Source organism: Xenopus laevis, chromosome 1L, assembly GCF_017654675.1.
Source record: "Xenopus laevis strain J_2021 chromosome 1L, Xenopus_laevis_v10.1, whole genome shotgun sequence".
Classification (NCBI taxonomy): Eukaryota; Metazoa; Chordata; class Amphibia; order Anura; family Pipidae; genus Xenopus; species Xenopus laevis.
The window spans coordinates 69,724,126-69,744,342 of record NC_054371.1 but is presented as its reverse complement, the minus strand read 5'-3'; the positions used below and the strand labels follow the sequence as shown (position 1 = coordinate 69,744,342).

At 39.4% G+C, this 20,217-nt stretch overlaps 1 protein-coding gene across 1 annotated transcript in view; it reads left to right on the top strand.

Annotated features, from left to right (window-relative positions):
• The window catches only part of spata5.L (spermatogenesis associated 5 L homeolog), a 220,976-nt gene that overhangs the window by 170,250 nt on the left and 30,509 nt on the right, over nt 1-20,217 (top strand). The window contains exon 15 of the mRNA XM_018251175.2: nt 3,240-3,404. Coding sequence (XP_018106664.1) covers nt 3,240-3,404 — 165 coding nt within the window. The remainder of the gene's footprint in view (nt 1-3,239; nt 3,405-20,217) is intronic.

The following is a 20,217-nucleotide window of genomic DNA, read 5'->3' as shown; positions in this document are numbered from 1 at the left end:
CAGGTATGGGACCTGTTATCCAGAATGCTTGGGACCTGGGGGTTTCCCAGATAATTTGGATCTCCATAACTTAAGTATACTAAAAAAGAATCTAAGCATTTAAACCCAATAGGATTGTTTTGCCACCAATAGCGATGAATTATTTCTAAGTTGGGATCAAGTACAAGGTACTGTCTCGTTATTACAGAGAAATAGGAAATTGTTTTTAAAAATGTGAATTATTCAAATAAAAGGGAATCTGTGGGAAATAATTTGGAGTTTTCTGGAAATATGGTTTCCAGATAACGGATCCCATAGCTGTAATAACTGATCTATAGTATATAATTAAAGTTGGGTTGGGGCATATTTCTTACAAGTATGAGTATAAGGGCTATGGCTGTTTTCCTCCTGACATAAAACACCCAGTTTCCATTAACCTGGAAAATCTTGTGTACATCACTGCGCAATAGGGCACCTTTTATCTCCTGCTTTACTCTGTATATGTATGTAATTCACCATGTTTCTTCTATTGTACAGTGCTGCACAATGTGTTGATTCTGTATAAATACTTTAAAATAATAATTCATATATGTGAATAAAAAAAGAGATAATAAATGTTACTTAACACCGATCAGTATGTGCTTTAGCTGTAGCTTTCCTTGACGTAGGAGATATGTGCTTTGAAAAAGACAGTTCAAAGAAACACTGTGGCCTTTACCCACATGTTAAAGGGATTTCAGTGAAAAGCAATGCAAACTGTTTGGATTAACAGAGGCAGAGTGAATCTTACTGAAATGTTAGAAATCTGCATCTCAGACCTGTCAGAACAAGATATATGGGGACTGCATGCTCACTTTCTTTGGGTAGTCTCTTATTATATGAGAATGTTCAGCTGCACATTGAATCTATGTTTTTGCTATAAATGAATGATGATGTTGCAGGTCAGAGACAAAAGTTCGCAGCACTGTTGACTTTATAAAGAGTGAAAAGAAGGGTGTGAGCTCTATTGGTGTGTTACAGGAAGGAAGCTCCTTTCCTGCCATTTTTCTGCATGACTTTCACTGACATGATAAATCTGGGAACATTCATATTGGCCAGAAGCCCAACGTAAGCCTTCAGTACTTCAATCAATTGGAACTGCCCAGGGGACACATCAAATTAAATGTGTTGCCTTCATTCCTGTGAAGCACAAGTATTAACATCTGAAAAGTTAATTTCATATCAATGGTGCTGTTTTAAATACCAATGTTGTTGCTGTTGAGTTGAAAAAATATATAAATATATACATTGAGCAACAGATATTGTTAAAGTGGGAAAAAACGAAGCATGAGATTTGTAACTTGTTACTTATAATTTGAGACAAGGACATTGTTCAGCCTGGCAAACCCCAGGTTTTCTGCATAGTATAATAGTATATCAAGTATATCAATGTTGTATCCAAAAGTAATTTTCATTAATAGGCTTTAGTTTATGAAAATGGGTGTTTAAACCACACTGAAACTATAATAATTGTGCTACAGGTGCCTTTTTTGAGAGGAAATGTGCATGGGATCTGTTATGCGTAATGCATTGGAACTGGGGTTATCTGCATTATGCTTGGGACCTGGGGTTTTCTAGACAAAGGATATTTCTCTTATGTGGAGCACCATTGCTTAAAGCTGGCCATATTTGCAAAGATCCAATCATTCGAATCCTCGAACAATCAGACTTCCCCATCTCCTGACCTGCCACTAACCATTCCGATCAAATAAAGTAGTAAAAGAACAGATCAGCCGATGTTCTGCCCCTGACAGCAATTGTACGAAAGTTATGTCCGACAAAGCTAGTGACAGTCTCCCACTGAAAATCGGCAAGACACGCAGAGAAATTATCGGCAGCCGACAGAAATCTTTTAACCTGGCTGATCGACCAAACGACCGATCTCGGTGGGAGGAAAAATGTCGGGACTCTCCACACACGGTCCGAAAATCGTACGAATCGAGGCCCGCGTCTATGGCCAGCTTTAGGCTAGGGCCAAACAAGGCAGATCTTGGACTGCTGAGAAACACAGGCTGAGAATCCGTTCCTCTGCTGATGGAAGTGCTTGCACCCGGAATCATTACCTCTGCTCGGATGCAGATAGACGTGGTGAATTTCTGTGCAAAATTCTGCATTTTGCGCCTAAATCCGCCTCATCTGCCTGTACCTGAGCAGAGGCAATGTTTCTGGATGAAGGCACATCAGCAGAAGTGCAGCAGCGGATGAGCGCATTCTTGCCCTGTGTTTCTCCGCAGGTAAAAATCTGCCTTGTCTGGCCCTAGCCTTAAGCTATGGTGCTCCACATAAGAGAAATATCCTTTCTATGCAGATAAGCCCAGGTCCAATGTATTGTGCATAACAGATTTTAAATAACACCATGAATGAACCGGAGTGAAGTGGTGTGGACTCACCAGGTGCACATGCCCCAGACCATCAGCAATGGGAGTATTACATCAAAATCTCAAGGAAAAGAGGTATTCGTAGGCTAAGACAAAATACTACTACTAGGCACGAATGGCTGACCGGGATATTATGTTGTTTACAATAAATTGGCGCTACTGTACGACAAAACTGCACGACAACAATAATTGAAGTCGCTAGTGGAAAAACCTATGCGTCTCTTCATTTTTCTGAAGTATCCCTCGTAGTTGCCTCACAAGGAAACTTTGGATGACTTTGCGACACTTGGGTATTACCACCGGTGATTTCAATCATTTCCAGTGGAGAAACATTTTTGGGAAATTTGACGCCTGCAGTAGCACAAGTTTATCTGCATCTGCTGTATTATGGTCTAGTCTTCAGTGCCTGCTTGTAATTTCTGAAGTGTTCGTAAACCCCAGAAGACATATTGGATGTAGAAACAAAGCAAAAGTATTATGCAGAGTTTTGTGAATACATTCTTTGTTGAAGACCTACATTTTTTATGAAACCCCATGCAAGTAATAGGAGTATGGACGTTGTTTTACATTCTACTTCACAAGTCTCTATTAATCAGGGGTAGCTGTTGTTACCTACAACTCCCAGCATGCTCTCACAACCACTGGATGAAGCTTGAGAGTACAAAGCTCTGACAGATTTATATGGTTGTGTCACAACTGGTTTTAGGTAAAATGAGGTATTTTACTAGTAATTATTGAGAGGGGTTCTTTGTGAAACAGAATGCGATTCTAAATGGAAATATTGCAATGCTGACTGTTCCCAGTTGTCTTCAAGTATTAATGTGCTTGTTGATGTAATTTCAGGCTTTGATGCGCCCGGGACGTATAGACAGGATCATCTATGTGCCATTGCCAGATGCAGCCACCCGTAGGGAGATCTTTAAACTGAGATTTTGCTCTATGCCCATTAGCACTGAGATCTGCTTGGATAAGCTGGTGGAACAAACACCGAAATACTCCGGAGCAGAGGTAAGCTGGAAACCTTAGTTCTCTCTAATTGTTATTAGGAAGATCTTTCTGAAAGAAACTATTGCTAACACAGGCCATTTTCTTTTTTTTTATCCTTATTTGAGGTAGTGTTGGCTTTCTAATCCTATTTTCCTTAAAGCAGCAGTAAACCCCCTTTTTCAAACTTAGTTCAATGAATACTAAATGAGAAGTCTTTGTTTAATAAGATGCTCTTTATCTCATAGCCTAACAGGCTACAGCTGGGGGAAAGGAGGGGTGAACTTATAAGAGGGAATCTCCATGGACTGCTGATCTGTCTTGACCTTACTTGTAGGAGCAGAAAGTAGAATGTGATATTAGTTTAAGTTTCAGATTTACCCTAGAGCAAGAATTAACAAAACCATGAATATTTCCTAATGAAAACAATAGTAAAAAATATGCAGCACAAGCCCTATTCCTTGTGCAAATACCTAACTAGCCAGTGAATGGATGCCTTATAATTAATATTAGTAACACAGTATAGGTGGGAACAAAACAATAATAAAAAAAAGGATTATGCATTTTTTTAAAATTAAAAGAATAGGCAGAATGTATTTTCTGTTTATTTTATGTTAAAAAAATGTTTTCCTGCACCTTTAGCAACTTTTTCTTCCCAAATGCAATGATCCTATTTCACAAGGCTGGGGACAGGACAACTTTACATGGCTGGGGAGATTCTATTTAGCTAAATACAGGACACTTGGTCGCTATTACTATACTCATGAATTGCTATTTGATAGAAGATAAATTTATGCCTTTCAAGTGTTAGATGTGCATGTACGGGAGAGACCCCAAACTAACATTAATAGCTGGTGTCATTATATATAGGAGATTATGCTAGGGATAAATAAAACCAGTTAGAGAGACAGTGTAAAGAAGGTTTGCCAGATGGCTTCTTTTAATCCACAACAACAAAGATAGTGGCATGTAATTTGGCAGTTGCTGTTAATAACGGAGTGTATTGGACCCCACCCCATAGTACAAAGGGGTTTTATAAAGATAACCCCTCCCCTAGCACTGATTACTACTCAAAATGACCTGCTCCATTGCACATTTTTCTGTGGACACCAAACACATTTATTTATTTATGTGTTTATTTGAATGCTACACCTACATGAAAAAAAAGACATAGAACTAGTTGTGTTCTGCCATCAAACTTTTTGTTCATATCTCTGTGTGTTGGAGTACAAATGTGTTCTGCATGATAAGATGCTTGTCTTAATCAAAACTTACAATGCAAAATGCAATTCTTTGCTGACTAATGCTTACAGTTATTGGCTGACCAAGCATTGGCAGAATAAGTAAAACTGATTACTCAAAATGGGCATAGAATTGCCATTGCCAATGTATATGTGTTTGTATAGTAACATAGTAATATAGTCAGTAAGGTTGAAAAAAGACACACGTCCATCAAGTTCAACCTTTTAAGTCAATATATAACCTGCCTAACTCAGGGGTGCTTCACCAATGAGGCAGGTTGAGGCTGTTGCCTCAGGCGGCAGCGCCCCACTAGGTACCAGGGGCAGCAAAAATGCTGCTCCTGGTACTTTAAGAGCGAATATACGGGGAGGGGGGGCAGCAGCTGCTGCCTCAGGCGGCGGAGGGGCCCGGATCGCCCCTGGCCTAACTGCTAATTGATCCAGAGGAAGGCAAAAACCCATTTGAAGCCTCTCCAATTTCCCTCAGAAGGGGAAAAAATTCCTTCCTGACTCCAAAATGGCAATCGGACCAGTCCCTGGATCAACTTGTGCTATGAGCTATCTCCCATAACCCTGTATTCCCTCACTTGCTAAAAAGCCATCCACCTCCTTCTTAAAGCTATCTAATGTATCAGCCAGTACGAGAATTCCACATCTTCACAGCTCACACTGTAAAAAAACCCTTTTGAATATTTAGGCGGAACCTCTTTTCTTCTAATCGCGATGGGTGCCCTCTTGTCAGCTGGAAAGACCTACTGGTAAATAAAGCATTAGAAAGGTTAATATATGATCCTATAATATATTTATACATAGTTATATCACTCCTTAAGCACCTCTTCTCCAACGTGAACATCCCCAACGTGACCAGTCTTTCCTCATAGCTAAGATTTTTCCAGACCTTTTACCAGCTTAGTTGCCCTTTTCTGCACCCTCTCTAATTCAATAATACCCCATTTGAGTGCTGGAGACCAAAACTGTACGGCATATTCTAGATGAGGCTTTACCAGTGCTCTGTACAGTGAAAGAATAACCCCCCCTCCCACTACTCTATGCCCCTTTTAATACATCTCAAGTTATATATAATTGGGGTAATGTAATAAAAATCGCTAATGGAAAAACTATTCGCAATGCGAAAAGTTATGCCTTTGCGCGAACAAATTTTGCTTTGTGCGAATTTAATATAACTTTTGCGAGCCCGGAAACTGTTTAGCGACCACTTCCGACAGTGAAAGACCGTTTGCGAATTTTTATAGTTTGCGCCAATGCGCAGTCAATGTAATAAAACTTCTTACTGAAAAAGTTGTTATGTTTGCTCCAAAAGATTACGACACCTTCAAGCACTTCTTATGAGTGCGCAATTAAAATTCGCAATGCGCAATTAAAATTCGCAATGCAATAACAGTTTAAGGAACAATATTACATTGCGAGATGTTGATTTTTAGTCTTATTGGTGCGAATTGTTTTGCTCTTTGCGACTTTTATTACATTCCCCTGAAAGTGTATTATGTGAAATCTCTGTAAAGAGATGGAGAATATGTGGGCACTATATAAATAAATAAAGATCAGCTATATCCAGGAGTGGAAATACTCTTTAAAAGTAACTTTGAGCATGCATTTTCAGCGCCATCATGATTAAGGTGAACTTCCCCCTTAAAGCCACAAATGAAAAGTGAGCAATCTATCAATATTATTATTATCATGCTTTATATAGTACTCCCATATTCTGCAGCTCATTTACAGTGATTATATATGATTCAAATCAGTCCTTGTCCCAAAGGAGCTTAATATATAATGTCCCTATCACACATACACTTTAGTCAATTTTATCAGAAGCCAGTTAACCTGTCTGTAAAGAGGGACCTTTCCTCTTTACCTCTTGTATTGGTTATTGGCTGTTCTGTATGTAAAATTGTATGTTTAACGTATGCACAAATTCGTTATACAGCTCTGTGGAATGTTTGCCCTTTATAAATATGTGATGATAATAATAATAGGTTAGCTAAACTGAAAAGCAGTAAAGAAGTAAATATACAGGGAAATGCGCCTGCACTTAGATATATTTAAGATAAACAAAGATACAAATGTAACAATTTAAGATAAGCAGGTCTCTTGGGAGAAATGAGACTTGTGGCTTAAAGGGAAATTCACCTCCATTAAGAAAACACATAAGACATGGCCCTAAAACCCCCGGAATTCGTTAATTTTCCGTACCCTGCCATATTTTTTTTAAAGCGGACATGGGGGTGTGGCCACAAAACGGCATGGTCAAAAAATGGTCACTGCGCTACATGCAGCAGAACTTTTTGTCCTTCTTTCTGATTTGTTGGGAAGTATGCATGCATGAATGCTATCTGCCACTTACTATAACCCCCAAATAGTCATGGGACGAGCTGTGCATTATGGTATATACCTCCATCCATCTCTATGTCTGTAAATCAGATCCCAGTCTACTGCATAAAGTTTCACTTTCCCTTAGGTCAGGTGTGCCCATACTTTACTAATGAGATGTCCCATTATGATCTACATCTAAGGTAGTTTTAGCATTCTATTCCATGGAAAATATGACTTAAATATTGAGAAAATGTATATTGTTATATTTAACAAACAGCTAGTTCTTATGTAACCTTAATATAATACATATCTGAATGAAACAGGAGTGTGATTTAGATAAGCTGTTTGCTGACAGTGTCTTGAGATCTACTGCTCACAAGGTAAAGGTCTACTGGTAGATCCCATCTACCTTTTGGACACCCCTGCCTTAGGTCATTTATTCATAGGAAAAGAGGAGAGCACTTCAGACTGAGATTAACTGCTTGTGGTTGGTGTTTATTTCAAACTGCTGTACACCTGCCCTAGGACATTTGTTTCTGCAAAATAAACAAAAATGTCTAAGTAATGCCAAATGCCTTAGCTTGAGTACGTTTTTGAGGAAAACTGCATGAAAACAGTATCTATGTGCCTCTTGGTATTTTGAACAAAAGCCCTTCTTGGGAAATGCTCTTTTTTAATAATTTAGGAACACTATATTTTGGAAGCAAAGATGTTGTCCCATTTATGAGCTTGTCAGCATTTGAGAAGGTGCATTGACTTGATTAGCAAGTGAAACATACAAGCATGACTTTCATTTCTAAAAACAAAAAGTCCTTCCCCAGGAGTGTGTAAGGCTATTCTTTCTTTTCACTGCACTGGGAAGAAGACATAGGGCAGGTGTTTGTATGTTAATTTGTTCCGACAGGTTTGAGTTTCAGACCTTATGCAAATTGGCAGAGAACTTATTCCTTACTACAATTACAGGAAGAATATTTATACCAAAAACATAAGCAATCCCGGGAACACCTTGTGCTGCTGAGAGGCTGTGTCCGTGCCAGCCATTTTTTACGTATTCCAAAACCGCGCTTGATTTCATCGTATCCTGTCAGACTAAACCCAAGAATAATGGCAGCATGGGCAGTGCAGGCCATTTCATGTTCTTAATGTGAACTGATATTTGGTGTTTTTATCAGTCGTTTCTCTGTTGGCACGTTTACTATCAAGTTGTTATCGATGTGCAGAAATGTACTTGCATTGGAAGTTAGCCATGGACTCAGTAAAGGCACTGTTTATGTTGTGCAAGTTCCAAATCCATTAATCACAGCGGCTAACTAATTCAGCAGTTATTCTCTGTGACTGAAGCCACTCTGAGTATAATGTTCATGTCAGAGCTTAAATGTAATCCCTGCCTATCGTCTGCAATGGTTGGACTCCTAGTACTGTCTGCCTCTGTCTTTAATATTAGGAAGGGGAGCATTAGCTTGCTTTTAACAAGGGGCTCATAGCTTTAATGATGTGTTATTGTGAGGACAGGGCATTCCTACTGTCTGTATTGGCATTGTTACAATAAACATGAGGTACCACGAGCTTGATCATCAGAGACATTCTCTACACTCAGTAACAGCATGGAGGCCCTCATGTTAGAGTCCTGCAGCGGGCTGGGTACCTGCGGGTTACCCGCATAAACCAGCGGTACCATGCGGGTTGTGGGTAGAATTTCCTGGTGCGGGTATAGACGCGGGTCGGCGTTTCTGCGAGTTTGCGGGTTGGGCTGCGGGTCTTCTCAGTAGCGATTTTTACTCCTTTTTGCTGATCATGCCAACTTCCGATGATGTCACTTCCGATTTACAAGGACAGCACTTCCTGTTTTACACCTTTTTTTTCTGATCACGCCTACTTCCGATGATGTCACTTCCGGTTTACAATGACAGCACGTCCTGATTCTTGATGATCAGCTGGTCGCGGGTCCGGGTTGCGGATAAGGTACTTGTAGGTCGGGTAGCGGGTCCAAGCGGGTAAGAATGCGGGTTGCTGGTAAGGGGCGGGTATGGGTTCCAAAAAATGGACCCGCGCAGTGTATGGGTGAAGGACTCCTTTAAATCAATAAAGCTTTGTTACATCTGTAGTTGCCATTAAAGGGGTTGTTCACCAACACTTTTTCCAATTTTGCAGTTGTTGATTTTTTTTTATAAAATCGGGCTTTTAAAAAATCACTAATTTTTCGGAATTTATTAAACCCCAAGGCTGGAAAACGCAGAATCTGAAATCCCAGTATCTCAGACCTGTCCAGGTTGCATATAAGTCAATGGGAGAAGTCCCAGGGGATTTACTAATGGTCGAAGTGAATTTTCGAAGTTAAAAACGTCGAATTTCGAACAATTTTTTGGGTACTTTGACCATCAAACAGCCCTAAATTCGACTTCGACTTCGATTTGAAGTAAAAAAGTTCGACTTTGACACTTCGCCATCTTAAACCTGCCAAATTGCTTTGTTAGCCTATGGGGACCTCCTAGAACTGACAGACAACATTTGGCTACGTTTTTAGAAGTCGAAGTAAAATCGTTTGATCGATCGATTAAATCGTTCGAATTGTTCGATTCAAAGGATTTCATCATACAATCGAGCAATTTTACTTTGACCAAAAACAGCCATATTTGATTAAAAAATACTTCGACTTCGAATGTCTAAGTAATGCAATTTGATGGTCGAATTTGAACGTTTTTTACACTTCGAAATTCGACCCTTGATAAATCTGCCCCCCAATGTTTTTATTGATGTGCGCTGGGTCTCATGCCAAACCCCGAAGTTTTCGGAACTCATGACAATCTGAGTTTTTACCGCAAAGCAAATTTTCGGGAAAATGTAATAATAAATAAGCATTAAAACCCTGAGCTGCTTAGATCGGAGTTTGTAGCAGACAATATTGTAATAAGTTCGGACCTTAATAAATAACCCCCTAAATGTCCCTGTCTCTTGTGTTTGAGTCTGGCAGCTCAGTAATTCAGGGGCAGACTTAAAACGGTTACAATTTTGCAACATTTAGTTGATACATTTCTGAGCAACATCTCTGGGGTATTAGCAACTATTGTATCAATTCTAACAGCTGCCTGTAATGAAACCCAGAGATTCTGCTCAGCAGGGACAAAGATAAGAAATGTATCAACTAAATGTATCCATTTAGAACAGTTTACAGGGTCGGTGACCCTCCCTCCCAGAGCTGCTTTAGAAGGTGAAAAAGGACACTTTACACTTCAATATTAGAAAAACGGTAACAAATATAAAGTGGAAAGTCATTGCAAAAATCTCGTTATTTCTGGTGAACTATCTGAAAACAACTAATTGTTTGAAGGTGAACAGCCCCTTTAATAAAGCATATTTGCATATTTTGCACAGAAGCTGTGACTAACCTTAAAAACCTGCCCTTATACCTCTTATTGGTGTTATCTCTGCTATTTACAGTAATGTATGTAGTTCATGTCACATGAATTATAGGAAATATTACGATATTATTCAATATGGTGATCACTATATACTGGTATAAGTCTGGTAGTTGATTTATCAATAAGGATATACTGAAAACCTGCGTTTGTATTTCTGGGAAACTGAGTCTAACCTTACCCAGCGGCTACAATAATTCCAGTGATTCAGATTCATAGGCTGTATTGGAACCTTATGTAGCTGTGTGGACCCTTTGAGTCACTGACGTGGAAACACGAGGAAGGAAACTGTTAGAAATCTGTTTAGTAAGTAAGTCAGCTGCTGTATTAGTTGGAGAGAAAACAAATGTTTTTTATAGTTTAGCAAGAGTCGCGTTTTCAATTATATATAGGTCGGATAAAAATGTGTTTTGTTTGAAAATAAACACTATTACTTCACTACAGAACAGTGTGTGCTGATCCTTCATAAGACTATATATATATATATATATATATATATATATATATATATATATATATATATATATATATATATATATACAACAAACAAGGGAAAGTTGTGCTCACCACTAATTTTTAAAAACCATTGGGGGGGGGGTGCAATGAGGCTGTGACCACAAAATACATATAGACAAATACAAGAGTCCTCTGCACTCAACCCATTATCAATATATTGATAATATACTTGGTCCCTTTGTAAAATGTATAATGAAGCAATTGAATTCTTAATGAATCAGATGAAAATTAAGCATAGGATTGGCCAGATATGGGATGACTTTGACGTAGTTGGCCATCTTAAATATATTGCAATATATGGACAAACAATCCCTGTTTTGTTTAAAGGGTAAGGCATTTTTCAGTAGCAGTATGCACAAAATGTCTCTGTCTTAAATATATTGATAATGGGTTGAGTGCAGAGTACTCTTGTATTTGTCTATATATATATACAGGAAACATAAAGTTGCCTCTCTGGCTTGGCCACCTGTGGATCAGACAATCCTAGGAATTCACCATCCTTTCTGCATAGCTGGATTATTTTACATTTCTGTGAACTTGTCACAGTTTCCTACCATTCCTCCTGAACTTGCAGATTCCCGTGTCAAAACATGAGCTCCAGTTCCAAGTCTCTTCTTCTCTTGATAAATGTTGCCCTTCCGCTGGCTTGTTGATCTTTTAATGCACTCAGGCATTTGTATTCTTTTGGCTCACATTTCCTTATCTCTAACTACTGAAGCTACTGTTTTGCAAAACATATGTAAAACTCAAAATGAAATCCACATCTCTACTGGAAGTGTGTTCTTCTGTTTTAACCTCACCCCTGCACGATGCTCCTAGTACATCTTTTAAATTGATGTGCTCCATAGTTATAGGTTTTTTGAGTGTCTGTGTTCAGGCTCATAGTTCCTGTAATGTACTGTAACCAAATGATGGCAGCGCTGGCACTTAGAAAACATATCATTTGATCACTTGCATGTGCAGAAAGACCACTGGCCTTATTTGCCAATGGAATGGGTGCAGGTTCTGATGTATAAAGGAGTGCAAACTTATGTCCCATAGAGCCCATACATAGTTATATAGTTACACAGTTTAGTTGGGTTGAAAAAAGACCAAAGTCCATCAACTGCAACACCTCCAAATGAATCTCAGAGCACATACCTACACCCACCCACCAAAACTATATATATATATATATTTATATATATATATATATATATATATATATATATATATATATATATATATATATATTAATTGTAGATTTTAGTATCACTATAGCCTTGATTGAATATTATGCTTGTCCAAGAAATCATCCAAGCCCAACATCATCCTGCAGTGCATTCCACAACCTCACTGTCCTGACTGTGAAGAACCACCTACGTGGCTTCAAATGAAAGTTCTTGTCCTCTAGTCTAAAGGGGCGGCCTCTGTTCCGTTGATCCATTTTATGGAAAAGTATATTTCCCACTAGCGGTCTATAATACCCCCAACCTTGACATCTACCCTCATCGTTTAAATAGTTTAACCAGTTTAGTCGCAGGTCTCTGCACTCTCTCCAGCTTATTTATATCTTTTAAAAGGACCGGAGCCCAAAACTGCACTGCATACTCCCAGAGCCGGCCCACGCTGGCCAGGCACCCTAGGCAAGCCAGCCAGTCGCGGTGCCAGCTTAGCGAACGCATGCGCGAATTGGAGTTTACACACATGCGCAGAGGCGAAATTAAGTGATAAAAAGTACAGAGAGTCGGGCAGAGAAGGGAGCCGGACTTGGGGTAGGCGAATGAGGAGGTACGTGCCTGGCGCCCCCCCAGCTTTGCTCCCTAGGTACTTGCCTACTCTGCCTACCCCTAATTCCGGCCCTGCATACTACAGGTGAGGCCTTACCAGGGACGTATAAAGAGGCATAATTATGTTTTCATTATGTTTCTGCCCTTTTTTATGCAAGACAGTACTGAGTGGGACATGCCATAGGACTTCCCTGCCTGCACTACATGCATATATGGGCACAACGCTTTGTGCTTCATTCTGATCTCAAATAGCATTAGGGCAATGCACAAAATTGTCATTGTCATTTATCAGATCTGCTGCAACAAGTACTACAAAGCAAAAGGGGGCTTTAGCGCACATTGCACTAGGTGAAAGACGCAGTTCTGTGGGTCCATTTTTTATAATTTGTGTTTTTTTAGTTATTTGCCTTTTTGTTCGGTATCTCTCCAGTTTTCAAATTCCGCAATCTAGTTGCCAGGGTCCAAATTACCCTACCAACCATCCATTGATTTGAATAAAAAACTAGAATATGAATAAGAGACGGACTGAATAGAAATAGGAGTAATAAAAAGTAATAATATCAATAAATTTGTAGCCTTACAGAGCATTTGTTTTTTTAGATGGGGTCAGTGACCCCCATTTGAAAGCTGGAAAGAGACAGAAGAAGAAGAAGGCAAATAATTAAAAAACTAAAAAAAAAAAAAATTATGGAGGCCAATTGAAAACATAACATAAAAGTTAACTTAACGTTAAATCACCTGTCTTTCCTCCTAGTGATTCCACCAGGAATAATTGAGTGTAATCGGAGTTCATGACTAATGTTCACTAATAAAACAATATAAAGGAATAACTTTTAACATGCCTGCCACCAGCTCTGTCAATGTATACCATTCCCGATTGGTAAATGAGAATATGTTTTGATTAAATGAGACTTCTTGTGTTCAAGAAAGAATAAAGAGGTGGGATTTCCTTTGCTTTGTGAGTTTCCAGAACACTGTGATTGCAGCACCATTTCAGAGCTTAATGGTTCCTTGTAGAATTACACGGCACACGTGTAGGAGCACACTGCAATTTATTTGGCTGACTGATTCTAGCAGACCTCTGGCTTACTAACAGCAAAGAAATCGCTTGGAAGTTGCGTGACAAGGGCAGTGAAATGATTAACAGCTGCATATTTGTTCCTTTTACCTTTGCCTGGGGGTCTTCATATTTCCAATGTGATCCTATCTTTTGTATTGTTAGAAGACGTCGTTTAATCCCTGCAAGCTCCGTCTCTTCTGTCTTTTTTGCTCTATTTCCTCCCAGGCTGTGTCAGAAACACTTTAAAGATGTTTCCATTGGTTCCACAGAGCAGAGAGTTTTCATTAGCCACTTCATTCAACAAAATTAATTATGGGTGAATGGGGGAAAAACCTTTCATAATGTTTGTACCTCATATCAGGATCACAAATCTTGTAAAGTTTCCAATTTGGTCATGTTTGCGCAGCCCCTAACCATAGCCCCCTAAAAGCTCCTTCAGCTTACTAAATGCCAACTTAGAATTTGCAACATGTGTTTGCCACTGCTACACTTGGCATATAATTAGACAGCTGGCTGCCAGTTTGATCAAGGTACCCTCTCATCCACACTTGGGCATTTGTAAATATTAGAGAATTGTGACTTGACTTCCAGATGACATCTCAGGTATTACTGCTCAACTGCAACAAACAAGGAACTGAGCTGGGTTACCTTCTTCTCCTGTCCGTTGTCTATCAAGTCAAGGTCATAAAATGACTTGTCCATGGTGTCAGCCTCCTCAGTTTACATTGTTTCCCCAAAGTAACTTAGGGTGCATCTAGTGTGCAAATGTAGCATCATATACACTAGTGCCCTTTTTAATGGATAGATGGTACAGACTGTAGCTGAATTGCCAGAAAGCCCTACAACCCTTATTCTTAGCAAAGAATGCACGGGCATTTCATGGTGCATTTTCATATACCGCACAAACCCCTATGTGTAATAAAAGGCACTATGTTTGCCCAGGAGCAGTAACCCATAGCAACGATATATACACTGTTAGTTATTTTGTCATTTATAACCAAGCTGTTTTATTTTGTATTCCGTGGGGTATTTGTTTCAGTGACAGTGAAAAGTGCCTTCCCTATGACAATAACTGTTTCACATTAGCTAGTCTAGACATCATTCCAGTTTTAATTATGAGACCGTAAGAGCTTGGAACAAAGATGCTCAGTTTAGCAGTATTTTAGGAAGTGCCGCCGTCACCAAGTCTTTTGGATGCCATTACAAAGACCATGGCCTATTAGGACAGCACAAGAATAGCAATTTGTTCCAAGACCCCAACCTCAGGAGGGAATTCTTGACTTGAAGCTGCCCTTGTTTAAAAGATACTTTTTAGGTTTACAATAAGGTTGGAGCCTCAGTCTTTTCCTGGGCCCCTCTAACTGCATCCTAGAGTAAGTTACTCTCAATAGGACTAAGTAGGATATACAACAGCAACATAAAATGAACATTTGCTATCACGTCATTGTATTTATGGGATACATAATAACAACTCTTGTTCCTGCATTCTAATCGAATGCACTTCACCTTTTCCTGCCCACCCCAACCCTTTTACCTTAGAAACAAGGTAACCATTATTATACAAGCTACTTGATCCACAAATACAATGTTGCTATGTTTGCATGTGTGAAAAACTGTATTCCTTGTAAAATTCTGTGAAATGTCCAGTTGGTGAAATTAGTATTCAAACCCACCACAGTTGCCCTGGAGGAGCTACCTTTTCATGTTGGAGACATCGGATGTTGGTTTTAGAGCAGTTAGGAGGTGCTCATTTAGAGATAAACTATAGCATATGGTTTACCCTGTTATTGTGTGTATATTAACTTTGCTTGTACACACATTTTAGAAAAATACATTGCAACAGAAAACTATCCTACATGTGGCCATTGACTGGGGTAATGGGGTTTCCAAGATAGAAAAAGCTAGTTGGTTTGTAAATATGCTGAATGACAACTTTTTTTTCCAACTCGTTCAAGAATCTACTAGGAATAACTCTCTTTTGGATCTTGTAATAACTAATAATACTGAACTCATCTCTAGCATTTGTGTGGGTGAGCATTTAAGGAATAGTGATCATAACATGGTCTCCTTTGAGATTCTGTTGCAGAAGAAATTCTATAAGGGAGTAACTAAAACACTAAATTTCAGACGTGCAAACTTTGACAGTATAAGGGCATCTATGCCACATATTAAGTGGGAAATGCTTTTCACAGGGTTAAACACAGAACAAAAATGGGAAGTCTTCAAAATGCTGCTTAATAAATATACTTGTCAGTATATTCCCCTTGTAAGCAAGGAACGTCGTTGCAAAGCAAAACATTTTTGGTTCAATAGAAGCGTTGCTGTTGAGGTGGGTAAGAAAAGACGTGCTTTTAAAGCTTTTCAGTTAGCTGGGACAGCCGAATCATTTATACGCTACAAGGAGGCCAATAAATCATGCGAAAAATCTATCAGGCAAGTTAATATCAATATGGAAATAGGATATTGCAATAAGCAGTAGAAAGAATCCAAAATTATTTATAAATATCAAAATAGTAAAAAAAAATGAAGCAGGAAGGGGTGGGACCCTTAATATCAGAGGGGGTCAGCTGGTTGATGAGAACAAAAAAAAGCTGAGATTCTGAACATATTTTTCATCTGTCTACACAAATTCAAAGAGACTAGAACATGTTAAGATAAACAAAGGTCCGGGGCCGGATGGTATTCATTCCAGGGTACTTAGTGAGTTCAGCTCTGTGATTTACCAAACCTCTTTACTTCATTTTTCATTGAGGACTTGCATGGTGCTGAGAGACTGGAAATTGCTAATGTGGTGGTGCTATTCAAAAAGGGATCCCAGATACTGGACTTCATAGCAAATTATAATACTATGAGTTTGTGCCTGCATGGTTTTATGCATAATAAATCTTGCCAGACTAGCTTAAATTCTTTAGCATAACAATGCTAAAGCATTCAATACAGTGCCACACAGAAGGTTACTGTTGGCATATAGTATTTGTACCTGGATAGAGAACTGTTGTTATCGGAGTATTGCAGGGCTCTGTAGTAGACCTGGAGGTGGGCATTGAGAGTACTGCCACTTTGCAGAGTGATTTGACTAAGTTGGAAAACTGGCAGCAAACTGGAAAATGAGGTTCAATGTTGATAAAAGCAAGGTTATGCACTTTGGCAAAAATAATATAAATGCAAGTTATACACTTAATGGCCGTGTGTTGGGAGTTTCCTTAACTGACAAGGATCTAGGGGTTTTTGTAGATAAGTTGTTCTGGGCAGTGTCATTCTGTGGCGCCTAAAGCAAATAACGTTCTGTCTTGCATAAAAAAGGGCATTAACTTAAGTGATGAAAACATAATCCCCTGGTAAGTCCTTATCTTGAGTATGTAGTGCAGTTTTGGACTCCAGTCCTTAAGAGGGATATAAATGAGCTGGAGAGAGTGCAGAGACTAAGTGCAACTAAACTGGTTATGGAAGAGCAGGGCCGCCATCAGGGGGGGACAGGGGGGACAAGCGTACCGGGCCCGGGCATGAAAGGGGGCCCGGCAGCGCTGCATTTTTTTGAAGATCCGGGCCCCCCTTACGAGCGCCCGAGCCGTACGTCTTGCCTCTTCAGTGCCGAATGCGGAAGTGCCGAAAAGCCGAAGCCGATGCGACGAAAAGACCCGAAGTCACGGAAAAAGCCGAAGTCCCGAAGTCACGAAGCGCCGAAAAGACCCGAAGTCACGAAAACAGCCGAAGCCGAAGTCCTGAAGCAGCGCAAAGACCCGAAGTCACGAAAACAGCCGAAGCCGAAGTCCTGAAGCGGTGAAAAGACCCGAAGTCACGAAAGGAGGCGAAGTTGAAGTACTGAAGCCATGAGTTCAATTCTACTGAACACCAGTTTGTGTTTTTTTTTTTTTTTAATCCCCTGGCCACCAATGTATTATTTTAATATTCTATAGGCCCCTGCCACCAATCTTTTTTTTAAAACTTTTGTTTTTGGGGCCCCTTGCCACCAATGTTTTTTTAACTCGTAAGGGGCCCCTTGCCACCATTGTTTTTTTTTGGGTTTTTTTTTAAAAAAAAAAATTAATTTTCTTTTTGGTGGCCCCAAATTTTTTTAACTTGTAAGGGGGCCCCTGCCACCAGTTTTTTTTTTTTTTCAAAAAAAAATTATTTTTTTTTTAAATTTTTTTTGGGGCCCCAATTTGTTTTTAACTTGTAAGGGGCCCCTGCCACCATTTTTTTTTTTTTCAAAAAAATTTTTTTTTTGGGGCCCCAATTTGTTTTTAACTTGTAAGGGGCCCCTGCCACCATTTTTTTTTTTTTCAAAAAAATTTTTTTTTCAAAAAAATTTTTTTTTTGGGGCCCCAATTTGTTTTTAACTTATAAGGGGGCCCCTGCCGCCAATGTTTTTTTTTTTTTTCAAAAAAAATTAATTTTTTTTCAAATTTTTTTTTGGGGCCCCAATTTGTTTTTAACTTAGAAGGGGGCCCCTGCCACCAATGTTTGTTTATTTTTTAGTTTTTTTTACATTTTTTTTGTTGGGGCCCCAAGTTTTTTTTAACAGGGGGCCCCTGCCACCAATGTTTTAAAAAAAAAAAAATTTAAATTTTTTTTTTTTTGGGGCCCCAATTTTTTTTATAAGGGGGCCCTGACCATCAATAGCTTTTTACAACTTGTGTGGGGGGGGTTACTTTTTTAGCGCTGATGTCTGTGTGGTCTTTTAACTGCGATGTGGGCGGGATATGGGGCGGAGCTTGGTCGTCAGTGTGGGCGGGGCCCAGGGGGCCCCAAAAATTTTGTTGTACGGGGCCCCGTGATTTCTAATGGCGGCCCTGTGGAAGAGGATGGAAGACTTAAATTATGAGGGTAGACTGTCATGGTTGGGGTTGTTTTCTCTGGAAAAAAGGGGCTTGCGAGGGCTTGACCCGCCCCCCTCCGTACCGCCCGCATTTTCAGTGGCGCGCGGGCTGCCAGGGGGCCTTGGCCTGCTCCCCCGGTAGTTCCGCCACTGTGCAGGAGATCAAAGAGAAACTTGGGACATTTCAGTAAGAAACCAGGGACTGCGGGCTGAGCTATCAAAATCGGGATCTGTCCCACAGAAAATGGAACATTTAGGAGGTGTAATAAGATACCAGATGCGAAAAAGGGTATGGGAAAGTCAGCTTATGGCCTGGTTGAAATTGAAAATGTCTAAGGAACTGATTTACTAACACTTGTATTTTAATAATTTTCTCAAATTGTATTATTTAGTGCTGAGTATCATAGATTATACGAATTACTCTACACAACAAAACATTCTTAATTTATTAAATGGAAAAAAACACACTAATAAAAAACGTTGCCATCTAAAAGCTGTGAAATTTTATACAAGTCAATTAAGAAATCTTTCTTAATTCAAGTTTTTAGAGGTTTTCATGTTGTATGAAAAATTTGAGGATTTTCAGGTTTTTGTAATAGCATTCAGATTAATTCGGCACTTTTTTTGTGCTTGTTATATTAGGCTGTTTTAATAAATTACTTGCCAAAAATGAGTTTTTTTTGTGGTTTCCTACTTTTAGTTAGGCCAATGGCAGAATGAGTGTTGGCGTTGCTTTCAGCCTGCTTATATTTTTCAGGCTGAGAGTAGCAGATCCGCTCTGTGCCCCATCTCCATTCATTTGGACCGTTTCCGCTTATGTGCAGTCACATGCAGCAGAGCAGACATCGGCCTGAAAATGCCGGCTTTCGTGTATTTGGTCCGACCTCCACTGCGTGTGACTGCAAACAAGCAGACCCTTTTTAAATCAATTGAGAAGGGGCACAGAGCAGATCTGCTTCTCTCAGCTTGAAAAAAATACGTAGTCTGAGAGCAGTGAAGCCAACGCTCTGTCTTCCCTTGGCCTAATGCTAACACATGAACATAAACCACCATAATAAACGTAATTTACAAGCAGTGAAAGTTTTTGTTTTTGCCTTATAAATTGGTGTTCTGCGTCACTTTTGGTGTGTGGGTGATAATAATATAATAGAGAATTATGCTGTAATTGTAATTTTCTAATGGTGACATGCAGGGATGGCCAAATAACACTGTGCTTTTCAATCTTGGGGTATACTGGTTGCATCACTACGCAAATTAACATGGAGTGTGAGGGTAGCACTACTGTAGGGTCATCGGTTTCCATTATTGTTGGTGGAGTGTCAGCAAAAGAATAGATATATAGTTTCTTTGAGTAAACTGCTTGTGTGGCCAACCTTACTCCATAGGTAGAGCTTCTGTAATGTTTAGCTTTGTGGTATAGATTTATCCAGCTGGGTTCAGACAAGCAGCGATGCAGAATAGCAGCTTTGTGCTGCAAATACATTTTCTGCAATGAGCCTATTGAATTTCTGCAACTCTACCTATCAAAGTCTTTCTGCAGTAAATCTATATGTTGGAATACAGAAGTCCTGTGCACAACAGCAGAAAGGGATTAGAGCAAATTCATCAATGTTATCAATTATTCTGGAGCAGAAAATCAACAATGGAACTGTTAAGGCAAGTTAGTTAATGGAATGCTGGTAGAA